General features: G+C 40.2%; 1 protein-coding gene across 4 annotated transcripts in view; it reads left to right on the top strand.

Moving 5' to 3' along the window:
- Nucleotides 1–16,076, top strand: part of LOC103276515 (cytochrome b5) — a 38,918-nt gene extending 22,842 nt beyond the window's left edge. The window contains exons 2-6 of one of the 4 annotated variants that reach the window (XR_002481313.1): nt 5,458–5,586; nt 7,502–7,531; nt 11,316–11,339; nt 12,380–12,414; nt 14,826–16,076. Coding sequence is in view for 3 of the 4 variants with exons in the window: in XM_021706941.1 (XP_021562616.1) it covers nt 5,458–5,586; nt 7,502–7,536; nt 12,361–12,414; nt 14,826–14,907 (300 nt within the window). In the remaining variant the exon portion in view is untranslated. Of the gene's footprint in view, nt 1–5,457; nt 5,587–7,501; nt 7,537–11,315; nt 11,340–12,360; nt 12,415–14,825 lie in introns of all 4 variants that reach the window. The other 3 variants (XM_008073934.1, XM_021706941.1, XM_021706942.1) reach the window with 3 other exon arrangements.
- The last annotated feature ends 507 nt before the right edge of the window (nt 16,077–16,583 follow it).

Raw genomic sequence — 16,583 nt, 5'->3', positions numbered from 1 at the left:
GTGGGCACGATGCATTTGGGGAGTGTTCCAGGAACCAATTTGCTCCTAAGCCTGCTCTTTCCAGGGCGCCTTTTCTCAGCGGTGGACCCCATCTGCCCTTCAGTTGTGTGTACCCAACGCTGGAGTCGTGGTGCTCCAGCCTCTCCCGCCGTTTCCACTCTTGTCTAGAAGTCACTCATCCACTCATTCCCATACCAGTGCACCTCTTCACCCTCGACTGCAAGTCCATGATGCCCTCTCTCTGCTCTGTGAAGCCTCTACACAAGTATGGCTGGCACCCTCCCCTACGGCAGGACCTTGGGGCACCGTCTTTCCTCTTCCTGTCTCGCCTTGTGTCTGCTATCCACTCTGAAGCCTAGGTTCTTTTAAAAAATTAATTCTGATTTTGTCACTTTCTCACTTAGAGCCTTACCATGGCTTACCCATGGCTCACAGGACAAAGATCCGAGTCCTTGAAGAGGCCTGGAAGCCCAGTGTGGCCTGGCCCTGCCCTGCCCTTGCCCTCACCTAGCTCTTTCTCCTCCCCTCTAGCCTTTGGACCTTCTCCCTTGTCCTGAACCCTCTGTGTCCCTTCCCCTGTAGAACCTTCCTCCATGGAACTTGTCCCTTCCTTCCCCACCCTTGACTCCAGCTCCTGCCTATGTGACAGCTCACTGGGACCCCTGCTGACCTCTCCATGTTGGTGGCATTCCCTTTTCATAGTCCTCGTGACACCGCACTCTTTTGTTTCAGAACACTTGCTTTCACTCCTAGGCATAGTTCTGGGTTATTCATGTCTGATCACTGTTAGATGGTGAACTCCCAAGGGTGAGAGCTGGGGCTTTCTTTGCTCACGAGTATGGCTGACACACCTTGGTGTCTGGCAGGTGGACATGCTCGGTGTGTATTTGTTGAGTGAATTAACTTTAGCACATAAGAACACAAGCAGAGCTAGGCATGGTGGTGTGCGCCTATTGTTCCAGTTCGTCTGGAGGCTGAAGCCGGGGCATCACTTGAGCTTAGGGGTTCAAGGCTGCAGTGAGCTATGATGGCACCACCGCACTCCAACCTGGGCCACAGAGTAAGACCCTGTTTCAAAACATAAAACAAAACAAAAAAGACACAAATGGAAGTTGAAGTCTTCCTCTGGAAACATGAAAGACTACATTAGAGGGGTGGCTTGGGTGGAAGTGGCTTTGCGCATCTATCACTACCCTGGTGCTGTCCTTCCTGGGTCCTCCTTACCGTTCCCCACATCCTCTCCTTACCTTTCCTGCTATGGCCGGTCACTGTCCCCACATGGTGGGGTGAGTGTAGGTACAGCAAGGGGTACCTCACGGAGAGAGATTTCTGCTATAGACTTCACCGTTATGGAACTACAACTTCCACTTGGCTCAGACCCTTTAGGAGAATTTAGCCTCTTTTGTTACCTCTGATCTTGCCTACATGTGAGCGTGGTAGCAACATTTACTGGGTCTTTACTGCAAATTTTCTAGAAAAAAATCATCAGATAATTTCACTCACCTGTTATTCTGCCGTTTTTCTTCTTCAGAGTCTTGCATTTTCTTCGGGCTTCCTCCAAATTCTATAAAAATAGGGTACAAGGCTGGGCGCAGTGGCTCACGCCTATAATCCCAGTACTTTGGGAGGCTGAGGCCAGAGGATTGCCTGAGCCCACAGGCTCAAGACCAGCCTGGGCAACATGGTGAGACCTCATCTCTACAATAAATCAAAAAATTAGCCAGGCATGGAGGTGTGTGCCTGTAGTTCCAGCTACTTGGAAGGCTGAGGTGGAAGGATCGCCTGAGCCCAGCAGGCAGAGGCTACAGTGGCAGTAAGCATGCCACTGTGGTGACTGTGAGCGTGTCACTCCAGCCTGGGTTACAGAGTGAGACTCCAACTCAAAAAAAAAAAAAAGATAAGGCACAAATCCCTGCCATATGCTGTTCTTTGGAAATAACCAATGGCATAAACACCAGAATTACCAGTTTTTCTTTGTCATTTCTTGCCTGCTGACAGGTAATTAAACTCATTTTCTTTAGTCTCTAAATGTGGTGTGTGCTCAGTAAAACTGCTGTATATACTCTCTAATAAGAGAGGAGTGACAAGATGAATTACCAAGTTTCAAAACATCATGTTTTATACTCAATTTGTTTGGCAAGATGTCTGTCTCTTCATCAGAAATATATTTTGGGGAAATATTAGATATTACAAAAAGCCAGTCCCATATATTTTATCAAGACTTGAGTTATTTTGTTCTAAAAATATCATTTTAGGCTTTGATTTCCTAACTGTTAAAAAAAATCTTTAGGGTAAAAACATTTTAGAATCAATTAGTTTATTCTATACTATATATTTTTTCTTAAATGGCTTTTAAAAATCTACTTTACAATTTTTTATAGGTTTTCAGTGAAAACAATATAGTTCAAGATGTTTGTTTCTCTTTTTTTCTTAGAAAAAAAAACACACGGTTAGGCTAGGTATAAATCAGAGATAGATAGACAAGTGGATTCATATGTACATATCCCTTGTTTCTGTTCTTGGTCAGAAATTAAGGTGAGGAGCTACTCTTTTGTACTTCTGTTTCAAATGAAGACTTGTGTTACCAGCATGAAACAGACTTTCTCTATTATAGCACTTTAAAGATCAGACTTCTGTATTTAAGAGCTTGTCTAATTTTACGGTTCTTTTTTTTTTTTTGAGTTGGAGTCTCACTCTGTCGCCCAGACTGGAGTGCGGTGGCCGCTCCTGGTCACCACAGCCTCGACCTGATGGGCTCCGGCGATCCTTCTGCCTCAGCCTTCCAAGTAGCCGGAATTACAGGCATGTGCTACGATGCCCGGCTGATTTTTTGATTTATTGTAGAGATGAGGTCTCGCTGCCCAGGCGGGTCTCGAACCCGTGGGCTCAAGCAGTTCACTCACCTCACCTCCCAAAGGCGTGGGATTACAGGCTGAGCCACCGAGCCCGGCTGTGGTTCTTTATAAAAGTCTAAGTCTATGTTTTTAACTTCATTTCAAATTGTCCTTTGAAGATATGCTGTGACTAGAAGATATGACTGACTCCAGGAGACTTGTCTGGAAACACAAGTCCTTAACAGGAGTTGGAAGCTGAGGAAGTCCATAGGTTAAGCCATCTGCACCTAGGGAGCAGTCTGTGGACTTGTATAATTTGTGGGTGCTGGGTGAGTTATTTTACATCTCCTACCTTGTTACTTCTCTGCTCCTCAGTCAGTGTCCAGCATGAAACAGACTGTTCCAGAATCAGCAAAACTATATTTTCATTGTCACAGCCTTGGAGATGAATCCAAAAGCTTTGGGTTGACTTTGAGTTAGCCAGCCTGCTGCCTGTCCTTCTAGTATGCATTCCCATGCTTGCTTCAAGTGGACTTCTAACAATCTGAATGTCCCCAAAAGACTACATTTAAGTAAATTGGGAAATGCTCGTACCACATAGCATTATACAGCCATTTAAAATTCACATTGAGGAAAGAGACTTAACGACATTGGAAAATATTTAATAAAAATGCTGGATAATATTGTGCCAGACACATATATTTACACATTTAGTCCCCCAAAACTATATAAGTACCATTATTTAACCAAGTTCATATAGTAAGTGGTAACCACTAGGCGGTATGGTCTCTGTACCATGTATTATCTGCTGTTTATTTAATAAAGCAAAATATATAAGATAATCTCAGTTTCTTTAAAAAATTATTCATATATATGCACATTATATATATGCAGTTCTTTTTGGGGGGCAAAATTTTTTATGGGTGATTTTTATTTTCTTTTTTTGTGCTTCCCAATTTTTCTACAATGTAAATGGGTACATTTTACCAAAAATAAAGTCGATTTCTTTAACAGTGGATATGTTTAAAAGTAGGAAGAGAAATAGGTTGCAAAGCAGGATAATTATTGACCTTTCTACAATGATATGTTCCTTTCTGTCTTCCATAGTTGAGAGAAATTCAGAACTGACTCCAGTCAGCTCTGCATGGGACACTGGTTTTGTTCAGTTCTTGGAGACTTACAGGATTAATTTGATCAAACTTGATTTAAAAAGTTTTTTTTTTCCCCTACACAAGTACATATTTAGGATGATTGAACCAAGCTCTGTTTTTTTTTTCCCTTGTCCAAGAGCTTCTTCCTTTGCCTGAAAATCTCTAGACTGTCTCACCTATGTCCAGGTTGGGACCCCACGTGTCAATCATCTTAGAGAAAAAAACCCCTTCCTGCGTGCAGCATGACCGTTCTTTGTTTTACTAATCAAAACAGCTAAAAGCACCAGAATATTTTCATTACACAAAAGATTCTTTTTTGTTTGTTTGTTTGTTTGTTTGTTTTTGAGTTGGAGTCTCACTTGGTCGCCCAGACTGGAGTGCAGTGGCCGCTTCCGGCCACCGCAGCCTCGACCTGCTGGGCTTCGGCGATCCTTCCGCCTCAGCCTTCCAAGTAGCCGGAACTACAGGCATACGCTACCATGCCCAGCTGATTTTTTGATTTATTGTAGAGATGAGGTCTCACTGCCCAGGCGGGTCTCGAACCCGTGGGCTCAGGCAATTCACTCACCTCAGCCTCCCAAAGGCGCGGGATTACAGGCTGAGCCACCGAGCCCGGCTACACAAAAGATTCTTCCCACCCCCCTACCCAGGTAGAATCTGAAACCCTTCCTCTTTGCCCCATTGTTCCTGTCAACACGATATTGTGATGGCAGCATCTTCAGCAAGTTCTTTTTCTCCTTTTTCTACTGAAAAATAAATTCGGCAAAGGCAAAGTCTTGCTTGTCTGTCCAGTAGGCTGTACACCTTGTGTACACCTTGTACCTTACAGGGATGCAGAATGCTTTCCAAAGGGAAGTGACATGCCAACTGCTACTTGTGAATTGTCATCTTAGGCAACAGCCACTCTTTTTTTTCCTTAAATTCTTATTTCTTTATTTAGAGACAGGGTCTTACTGTGTCACCTAGGTTGGAGTGCAGTCAGTGGAACCATCATTGCTCACTGCAGCCTCAAACTCCTAGCCTTAATTGATCCTCCTACCTCAGCCTCCCAGAGTCCTGGAATTATAGGCATGAGCCACTGCACCCAGTCTAATGGCCACACTTGGACTTAAAGTCAGTCTCAGCTGTAGGTTTCAAGAAAAATAGATTGAGTACAGATTAGGAGAGCAATTTTGAGAACTTCATAGAAAATCAAAGCAGACATTACCAAAGGATTAAAGGTGCCTGCCTAGTGTATGAAAAATATGGGGAAGCAACCTCCGTTATTAGGGGAAGGTTCTATTGCATGTTCATGAAGGAAACTGAGTTTAAAGAAGTGTGTTGTTTTAATCCACCTTATGGACAAATTGTAGTCACCCATTGTCATCTGTAACTCCTGGAGTAGCCTGTTTGGTTAAATAAACTGGGCATCTTCTTTTAACTCATTTGCCTGAAAAAACACTTTTTAAAAATTCTATCTGTTTTTTGAATAGCATCCTGGTGGGGAAGAAGTCTTAAGGGAGCAAGCTGGAGGTGATGCTACTGAAAACTTTGAGGATGTCGGGCACTCTACAGATGCGCGAGAACTGTCCAAAACATACATCATTGGGGAGCTTCATCCGGTAAGTACTTTTTTGGGGAGGCCTTTCTTATTTCTCTTTAAGGTTATTGGTTGACTTTACCCAAGGCTGTAGGCCTGCATGTATATAGAATGTTTAAAATAGTAAAGCAAAAGCAACTCCTCCTAATTTTAGAACTCCATTTTTATGAGTAAGTTGGCCAGAAGTTTCTTTGCATGTCACTGGTTGCATTTTTTCCCAGCACTTAGAGTCTACCCCAACACCATGCCCGGAATGCTTCTCAGTCTTAGGAATTCCTCGGGCAGCATATTTTAATGAGCACATTGTCCTCATTCTGCTCACTTTACCCCGGTCAAGGTCGGCTTTGGTACTCATCTGTTGACTGTTGGAAAACAGTGGCCTAATTTAGCTTTTCTATAAACACAGGACTGTGAGAGGAATTTAGGACCGTCTGTTGGAAGTTTTAAACAACCGTGTTAAACAGCTGTCAACTTAAGTTATCAGGAGTATGGCTGAAAACCTGGGAAGAAGTCTGAATCCTCTGAGCATCCAGAGGTGCATCTCAGGGCCGTGCATTCAGCAGCCTTCTTTGCCTCTAGGAGCGCCTGCCTGGGTCCCTTCCTGTTCATGATGCAGCCTAGGTGCCCGCCATAGTGGAGTTGAGCTAGCTCTTCTCTCACAGGAAAAAGCATAGGCAAATAGCCTTATCCCAAGTTAGCAAATGGAGATGCCCTTAAAATATATACATATGAATATTAATATATGTATGGATATAATGCGTGCGTGTGTGTGTGTGTGTGTGTGTGTGTGTGTGTGATTGTATCACTGATACTTCTTTTAATGACTATGAATGAAGGAAGGGTTAAATTAGGCTCTCTATAGAAGGCCCCAAAGTATGAAATCCATTTTAGAACAGCTTCCATTGAGTGGGGAGGTTATTTTGCTTTGGTAGTCGGAGATATGTGCTTTGAGAGAGTGAGCTTCATTTATCTGGAAAGTTGATTTGCCCGTGTATTTTTGTCTCTGCACTTCACAAAAGTGAAGACGTTTTGTGATAATCAGAGAAGCTGCCTTTAAAAATGTTTCATCCCATCTGATGGGTGCGGGTGGTTTTCAGGCCCCGACTGCGGGATTTCTGCCTCACCTGCCTTCCAGGCTTCCCTGTGGCCAGCCTTGAGACACACTTTATTTTTTATGGCTTTGGCCTGAGGTTTGAATAGTTTATGACTCTGAAGTTGGGAGATTGCAAGTATTCACTGAGGATATCATACAAATAAGAGATACATACACATCTCACAGGGAATTTGTGAGGACTGAGGGAAGAATTAGATCTTCAACTGCTCCCTGAAGTGAAGATCACAGAGTCTAATAAATGTATATACACATTAACATACAGAAGACTGTCATGGATGCTATTCTAAACTTTGGAACCCTAGATAGAAGACACTTCTTGGCACTTAATCTGCTCTTAGTTTTTGCTGTTAAACCAGATTAAAACTTTGTGTTTAGCTGGGCACGGTAGCTCACGCCTATAATCCCAGCAGTTTGGGAGGTGGAGGCGAGAGAATTGTCTGAGCCCATGGGTTTGAAACCAGCCTGGGCAACATGGCGAGGCCTTGCCTCTACAAATAATCAAAAAATTAATTGGGCATGGTGGCACACAGCTGTAATTCCAGCTACTTGGAAGGCTGAGGCGTAAGGATCACCTGAGCCCAGCAGGTTGAAAATACGATGGCCCTGAGTATGCCACAGCACTCCAGCTTGGGAGGCAGAGTGAGACTCCAACTCAAAAAAAACAAAACAAAAAACTTTGTGTTTAATAGCTGAATGCCAATTACTGAACTGTAATTTTTTTGAAAATCTCATTTAATGTGAGCACTTTGGAAAGAAAGAAAAAAAAGAGTGCTCTTTGTAGATTTTCATATTCCATAATGTGCCTTATTTTTTTTTATTGCAGGATGACAGATCAAAGTTAAACAAGCCTTCGGTAAGTGTGACCATCTTAAATGTCTCAGTGGATAGAGTTCTTTTCATTGTATTTAATACTATCAAACTGAAGGCAGAGGTCTTTTACTTCCTGACTGAGGTCTGCACAGGTCTTTCTAGGAAAGATGAATAATCTACTGGCTCAGAAAAATGTTTATTTGTATAGACTAGTCATTATGAATTGTTAGGATAGCTTGTATGTTATTTGTTTTAAGATTCTCAATATTGGCTGAACTCGGTGGCTCAGGCTATAATCCCAGCACTTTGGGAGGCTGAGGAGAGTGGATTGCCTGAGCCTGCGGGTTTGAGACCAACCTGCGCAACTTGGCAAGACCTTGTCTCTATGATAAATCAAAAATTAGCTGGACGTGGTAGCGCGCACCTGTAGTTCTGGCACTTGGAAGGCTGAGGTGGAAGGATCGCCTAAGCCTAGCAGGTTGATGCTCGGGTGGCCGTGGATATGCCACTGCATTTCATCCTGAATGACAGAGTGAGACCCCAACTCAAAAACAAACAAAATAAAACAAAAAAAGATTCTCAGTATTTACACTACTTTTTTCATCATAATTATCAATAAATACCCTTGGAAGAGCTATTTTTCATAAGTAGTATTGTACTTCTGATCTGAAAGATTTGACTCAGTCTTACTTTTTGAGAACTTAAAATCTGATTGTATAGAGGTCTTATTACTTAAATATTTGAGGACACTACCCATGTCTTCATCTCTTCATCTCTGGGGCATAATAGGTGTTCAATAAATATTTGTCAGATGAATTTAATATTAAGTAAATAATATCCTTTTGATTTATTTTTCCTTAGGGAAGAAAAATGATTCTGGTAATACTAGTTTTACTCTCTGGTTCACTGTCCCTTTTCTCTGAACTGACCATCTTCCTTATATGAAGATGAATCCAAAGTAAGCATTGATGAGAACAGCCAAAGTTTCTGAAAAATACAAGTAGACAAAATAGTTCCTGGCCTATAATCAAGGATCTATGAGGGAAAGCGTTGCTTAAAACAAATGACAGAATGTATAATGTTTTCATTTTGGTGTATGCTCTTGGTTTTATTAGAGAGGGCACAATACCAAGACTTTACTGAGCTTTTATCAAGATCTGAGGAACTCATTTTGTTAGCTATTGCTGCCAAGACATTTCTTTAATCTACAAAAAAATCAAAGTAGTTAATCCAGTAATATGAACATAAAGGTCATGTTTACCTCAACTTCCCAGATAGTACAATAAAAGTCTTGTGTAATGTGTTTGGGACAAAGCAATTTGATTTATATTCTCTCCTTTCCCTATTCAAAAAAAGGCTTAATTAAGTTTAATGTTGGTTGATATGAGTACTTCTGGAAGGTAAAAATGGGCTTCAGAATTTGGCCTCTGTAACAATGACTTGGAATCTGCTGTTAGTTCATTTGACTTTAGCACCTTTTTGGAGGCTACTTTCTGTACAACTGAAATTCTGTGATATATGCGGTTTTTCCTTTTTCTCTGAAGTCTGTCAGAGGAAAAGCATATTTTTTTCCTGTTAGATAGTCAGTGTGTTAGTAATCTTGGTGTAAGTCATTTGGCTATAAAAAACAAAGATTTGATAAGGCTTATTACATGAAGTTAGATCACTGCAGGGCCAGCTGTGTCCCTAGCCATAATGCCTGCAAGCAAGGAACATCATTAGGTCTAAGGCGGTAAACGTGTCTCCCGCCATAACTGCATTATGTTGGAAGGACAGACTGTCTCCTTTATTTGCATTTGAACAAATGCATTATAACTTATTCTCTGTGTTGAGCTAATTGTCCCTTAGTATTTGTTGTTCTTATTTTTCAAATTTGAAGTGCTGATCACTTTTGTTACTTAGAATATTTTGGAGACAGAGCAAGTTTACATATCAAATAAAATTTTTAATATCAATATCAAAGAAAACTTAAAATAGCATCATGATAATGGGACAGCGGTCTGTGTTAAGACTTACATCATCTCATCAGCTGCTATTTGATCAGCTTGCTAGGTGTAGAAGATCCCACTGGAGTTTCAGGAATCACAATAACTTTTTAAGGTAGATATTTTTACTCTCTTCAGAGATTTTATGAATGCACCAACTTTTAGATCCTCTTTTTTTATTGTGACTTTGCTTAAATTAGAGCAGAACTGGAGGAATATGGGATAAAAGCTTACTGTTTTTTTCATTTCTTTTGCCCCAAGCAGATGAAATGAAAAAAAATACATAATTACTTTTCTGGGTTTGTCTTTCTTGTGCTTTTAGTTTAGCAGAAAAGAGTGCCCTTAGATCTATTTCTTTTGGTGTGTGTCTATATAACCATTCATGTATCTCCATACTGAAAAATATACCTTGTGACATTAAGTTTCAACGTGTTGCCTGCTTAAATATCCAGTTGAATTGTGAAATAAAATGCACTGAAGATTACTAGCTTGAACCTGCCCAAAGGAAAGCATAGTGTTTTAAGTTGCCCAAATAAGGTATTTGTAGACACTGAAATTACATGTTTTAAATTTTATGTACCTGCATCTGTCAAATTTGCTTACACAGAGGGTGTCAGTAGTGGCAGTACCCTTTCTTGGTTATAGTTTTCACAGCATTGTTATAGAAATTATTTCAATTGGTTCTCATAATACCTCTGTGAGATCCATACATCTGCCCAGGAAGGTGAAGACAGTGAAGGTTGGGTGTGTCGAATACCTTGTTCCAAGTCACACTCTCCAGAACCAAGTCTAGCACTCAACTGAGGCCTGTCACTTGTAGTCTCTGAAGCTGCTTCTGTAGCTGTGGACTTCCTGAGGCAGGCATCACTCTGTCAGCATTTTAAAGGAGAGTTTTCCAACTACATCAGTTCCAGCTAAGGAGTAGACTTCCAACTGAGGAAAGTCTTCCAACAAAGATGAATTTCCAACTAAGTTAATCTAAACTGAGATGACTGATTTGCAAAATCTTGTTGGGCTTTGAGCTTATCAAATGGAGCTTATCATAATTAATACTGATTTACATGACTTTGTCCTTACACGTGACTTACACTAATTTAATTGTTAATCTCCAATCTCTTTTTACGAGAAGTTGAGCCCTCAAGGTCGTGGAGTGAACAGGTGGCAGAGCCTGTCATAAAAACTATAGTCTTTCTTCCAGTTCATTGCTGACATATTTGATAGTTACATCCCTAAACCCAAGTGAGGCCCCTCAGACCATTGGTCATTAAAGACAATTTACTTTTTCACTGAAGTGCTAAGTGGTCATTCAAATTTGCTTTAATGTCAAGCATCCTGGGCTGTAGAGCAAAGAAGATAATAAACCGTCAAACAGTTATATGATTTTTCTAAGTTTAGCTTTTGAATTCCTTGTTGCTGGTAGTGGTGTGCTAGACATGTTTAATGTTAGTGTTTGCTCATAGCAGCTACAAGGGCAGAGGCAGCCAGCTTAGCTTCCAGAGTTATCCATGTGTTTGGTAAAATGTCTGCACTTGTACTGGGTTTAACAATGTCATGGATATTTATGTTTGCCTTCCATTTACTGTTTCAAACTTAGCTTTCTGATGTGACAATAATATTTTTATCTTCAGTGAACTCTTATATTTCAGAGCTGACTGTCTTTCTTCTAATAGCTAAATGATATGTTTTGACTATTTCTAGAAGTTTTTGTTGATTTCATTCATATATACACAGTTTGAAAAATAGTCTTGCTGTAGTTATGAATATTTCTTAAAATTGCTTAAGTAGGTAGCAGATGTGAAATTTTCTTTTTAAATGACTTATTTTTTCCCCCTACTGTGTCAGGAATCTTAAAGGCCGTGTGTCAAGGTTGGTGTGTCTCATGACAGCTTTGCCAGCTCTTCCTTGGAAGGGTTCTGCCTTTTCACAGGAATTTCTCTAATGTGCTTTGCAGAGTGTAGCTTGGCTTCACTGCAAACAGCCAGTTGTTTGGCTGATGCTTTTTTATCTGTGCTTTGGGAAACTGCAGACCTAGGACTCTGTGATGAAGCTGCTTTCTTCACTGCTTTTGTTTGAGGCACTAATACTTTTGCTGGTGTGGAACATCAACAATGCTTCTTAACATATTTTCAAACCCAGAAAAGTTTATATTTCACTGGCCCTTGGCTTTTCAGCAGTGTAGGAAGTTACACTTTTTTCCAGAGCTACTTTAGTGGTACTCACAAGAAGAGCTGCTCTGAGCAAGTGCTGGAAGGTAAAAGCGGGACTTCCTTATTTGGAGGATTGTTTTCAGGGTGACAGTGGTTGGTGGTAGATGACCAGTGTGAGGTGAGGCAAAACAGTCCCGTGAGGTCTGTCAGGTGTCTTGCTGGCACTGTCTGGTCAGAGTCAAAGGAGGCTCAGGGAAGGTGGGCTAGAATATTAGAACTCAAAATGGCAATTCTCATTTTTTATTTTTTGTTAACATGTATCTAATGTAATTTGGGTGTCAGATTTGAATGAAGTAACTGATGTTTTTATTGAACATTTGATTTTTGCATTTGAAGAATTTAATTCCTCTTCCTGAAGATGACATGGGATGTGTGTATGTGTACATAAGTATCTGTTCTCAGTTTTACCTTAAAGTATTTAGATGCCTATTGTGTACAGAATATTTTATGTAGCAAAATTGTAACATTTTCAAATTATCAAGGTATGTCCTTAAGCAATTTAGTATATCTTAACATTTTTTATTCTGGAAAAAAATGGTGAAATTAGGCATCTCAGTGAAAAGTTTATGATGTAATTTTTCCTTCCAACATTTTTTTAATTGAATAAAATATTGTGATCTTATTTTAAAACAGGTTTTTAGTCAGTGGAATAAATGTTCAAACATCCCCTGTAACTTATTTTTACCTCTTGTGTTTCAGGAAACTCTTATTACTACTCTTGAGTCTAATTCCAGGTATGTGGTAGTTTTCTGTTAAAGTAGTGTTGGGTTGGAAGGTTCATGACTGTGAGTTGGACTAGGCCCTTCCCCCACCTGCCGGGTCCCTGTGCTGGGGTTCTTCTGTCCCAAGCTGTCAGGCAGCTCTGACTGTGAACACTCTCTGAGCCACCCAGACCCTACCCTCTGGCTGCACCCACCCCAAGGAACATATAGAACAAATTGCATCCGATTTTCCCCCAGGGCAGCCCTTCAGCTGACTGGTCCCATGGCCACCCCATTGGCTCATCTCCTGGCAGACATTCCATTTCCTTCCTTATTTGATAAACTATATGTTTCCCTAAGCATGACTCAGTTTCCCTTGGTCCTTTTTATAAGTTTGCCCTAAAGTCAAGTGTGGCATGACTCACTTGTTTTAGGGACCAGATGTCTATATTATAATCCAAGGTCATATTAACATCTTTGACAGTTCTACCATATTGGCTTCTATAATAGTCATTATTATTATTATTTTTGGACCCAAGTTCAAAACCACACATTTATATTTCTTCCTGTCAAATTTAACTGCTCTAGTCTATTGGTGTTCTCGAACATTTTCTGCCTGCAGGCAGTTCTTCACCTTACTTTTCACGGACATGCCAGTTTATTTCTAAAGGGAAACTGAAAAAACCACCAAACCCCACCAAGATGAAAATTACACTTGTAATCTTTTTGCAGTTTAAATCTTTATACTGAACTTGATTTTTGAATGGGTTGGTGGGTGAAGAATGTTAAAGAAAAGAAAGTTTATGATGAAAAATGCATATAAATAGTCCAGTTAGATTGTAAAGCTTATATATTAATTAATTTCTATTTTCTAAGAAATTAAAATCTGAATTGAAGAGTCAAATGTAACATAAAGATTCAAATCTAAGCCAGACTTGGTGGCTCAGTCTGTAATCCCGTGCTTTGGGAGGCTGAGGTGAGTGGATTGCCTGAGCCCGCGGTTTTGAGACCCGCCTGGGCAACTTGGCAAGACCTCATCTCTACAATAAATCAAAAAATTAGCCGGGCGTGGTAGCGCGCGCCTGTAGTTCCAGCTACTTGGAAGACTGAAGCGGAAGGATCGCTGGAGCCCAGGTAGAGGCTGCAGTGACTGGAAGTGGCCACTGCACTCCAGTCTGGGCGACAGAATGAGACTCCAACTCAAAAAAAAAAAAGATTCAAATCTAAATTGAAGCTCTTCCTAGCTCTATTTCTAATTTGATCCATGATTTATACTTTATATTAGATCAAATGTCTCTGCATCAGGACTGAACAATGAATAAATTAGACATTTTTGGGAATTTTGACCCATGGAACTCAGACTAAGTAGTTTGGACATGCTATTTCTTAACACTGTAAATCTAAGCACAGGCCATAAAGATCAGATTTTCGAAACCTCCACTCAGGGTGTTAGAGCCGTGGTGTTTGTAGCAACCTTAGCAATTATATGGCCCAAACCCCTCAACTTTACAGCTCAGGGAAGTGATTTGCTCTTGAGCGTAGAGTTTGCTGATGGCTCACCCAAAATAAGAGATTCTCAATCTAATGCCATTTAAAATTCTTAAGTGAGCCATGTATGGCTCATACCTGTAATCCCAGCACTTTGGGAGACTGAGGAAGGAGGATTGCTTGAAGCCAGGAGTTTGAGACCAGCCTGGGTAACATAGTGAGACCTCATCTTTACAAAAAAATCAAAAAATTAGTTGAGTGTGGTAGCTTACGCCTGTAGTCCCAGCTACTTTGGAGACTGAGGCAGACAGATCTTTTGAGCCCAACTCCACTCCAGCCTAGGAGACAGAGTAAGACCCCAATTCAAAAATAAATAAATAAAAGTTCTTAAGTATTATTTATATATAACTAGAATAAAACCTGTAAGGAATATAGTTAATGTCCTTGAGGTAACTCACTACTCCTAGGTAGTGTCTCTTGGGAAAGTAATAATAGCTCTTTGTGCAAAATTTTAGAAATAGATTGAAGTGGGCCAGGCATGGTGATTCACGCCTGCAATCCCAATCACTCCTGTAACTCCAGACTCCTATAAGTCTGGGTGAGGCGGCAGAATTGCTTGAACCAGGAGTTTAAGGCTCCAGTGTGCTAAGTTTGTTCCACTGCACTCCAGCCTGGGCAACAGAGTGAGATACTGTCTCAAAAAAAAAAAAAAATGAAGTGGAGCTCGTTGGGCATTAGTTTTCTCATAAAACTAGCAGGATAGAGCGATTGGCAGTATTCTAAGGCATATGATGCAGCCATGTCACTTCTAACAAATCCGAGTTATCTTTTCAATCAAGTTAGTTAGAGAGGTAAGAAACCCGTGACCCCGGTAATTTTCTATCGGAAGGAGCAAAGATTTAGAATTTCCCGCAATGAACATCACACAAACACCTCTGCTCATTGTGTTTTTCTAGTTGGTGGACCAACTGGCTGATCCCGGCCCTCTCAGCAGTGGCCGTTGCCCTGATGTATCATCTATACATGGCAGAAGACTGAATCCCTTCTCAGACGAAGGCAGGAAAGAACTGCTTGGGGCGAGGGAGAAGGAAGCCGATGTTAACTACTTCAACTGATAGAAACCTTCACTTGAAAAAATAATTTCAATATGTCTGTTTCCCTTTTCCTCCTCTACTAGAAACAAAACAAAAAGAACTGTCCTGTTCTTCAGCTCTTGACATATTCAAGTGTACCTTTTTATTCACCAACTTGATTTTGATATTTCTTCACTACATAATTTGCTTATTGTAAACATGATCTTTTGAAAATATATCTGGCCTTTAAAATAATGCTGCCGTGTTTGGCTGGTCTGTTTGGAATGGAGTTGTCTTTAGTGCTTTGGATCTCTGGTTATTTAGAAGAATCCTTGAACATGTTAATCATTCAGATCCATGTTGTCCATATGGTGTGAGTTCAAGGAACAGCCTTGAATGTCTCTGTGCTTCTTCACGTCTAATTAAATAGCCAAATATGCAAGTTTCCTAGGAAAACAAGAAAGGCCAGAGATTACAGCTTAAGGATTCTAGAAATTGTTCTCTTTGAAATAGATAATAAAAGAGAAAGTAGTCACAGAACCCATAAAAGACTTCATAGCTTCTCTGATTGAAAAATATCAGCACGTAAACAAAACTCATGAACCTTGAGAAGATGTTACAACTATTCATTCTCTTAGTTTAAAAATATTCCAGAGAGGCACTCAGTTTATAGGTTCTGAAGTTTCAAGAATTCCTCATTCAGAGGGGAAAACTGTTCATGTACTCTTCTAAGGAAAGGCTGATTTCCTAGTTTGTAAAAAACACAGATTTGGAGGAGATGGTGGGACATCTGTAATCCAGTTTTTGAAGAAATTTAGCAGCTACTCCGAGGAATTCTGTTCATTTCCTCATTATATGTTATTGTTATTCATGCTTTATTCCTTTTAAAGGTAGAGACTTGGATGAATTCATGACCATGGTAACTGCATCATTAGCTGTGACTGTGTGTGTTTACACTGGTGTAAACACGACTGATGGGCAGTGGGGTCTTCAGAAATAACTAAGCACATTGGAAAGGAATTGTATTCTTACAGATTTTATCATCAGTGGCATGTACCACCCTTTGCCTGTTTTTGTCACTGAAAGTTGATGAGCTAATTTATATTTCAAAATAAATTATAATACTTGTGAAGAGACCTGTGCAAATATTTTAATTTTGAGAGTTGTGATTTTTAGCTATAAAACTGCACATTTTAGTACCTTGTTTCTCAATCAGCTATGGAGTGGATTGTAGTACGTGTGCCATACCCTAGGTGGTATGGAAAGGTTTAGTTCATAAAGAACTTTTAAGATGTTGGCTAATACTGTTTATTTTTAAGATCCATAACAAACAATTGAACTTGACTGTTTTATCACTGACTAAGCAGTTTGCTGCCCTGGCAGTCAATTTTTCTTCATGTGTTGTGGGAACAACATGGGGAATAAAGGAGAAAGAAATAGTTCACATCTTTCTTTGAACATTTAGAGTTTGCACACCCAGTATCTCAGGTAAGAAAAGATGTGGTACCTGATCTCAAACCAGGTGACTTGGGGACCAAAGTGAGGCCCAAACTTTACCTGTATAATGACCATTTGTATACCTAAGCCTGAGTTGTACTCTATATCTTTAAAATAAAAATTAGAAAAATTTTTTAAAAAGTT

This window comes from Carlito syrichta, unplaced genomic scaffold, assembly GCF_000164805.1.
Source record: "Carlito syrichta isolate Samal-C Ts95f unplaced genomic scaffold, Tarsius_syrichta-2.0.1 Scaffold316215, whole genome shotgun sequence".
Lineage (NCBI taxonomy): Eukaryota > Metazoa > Chordata > Mammalia > Primates > Tarsiidae > Carlito > Carlito syrichta.
Note: the sequence above shows the minus strand (reverse complement) of the source record. Positions and strands in the feature narration are given on the sequence as shown.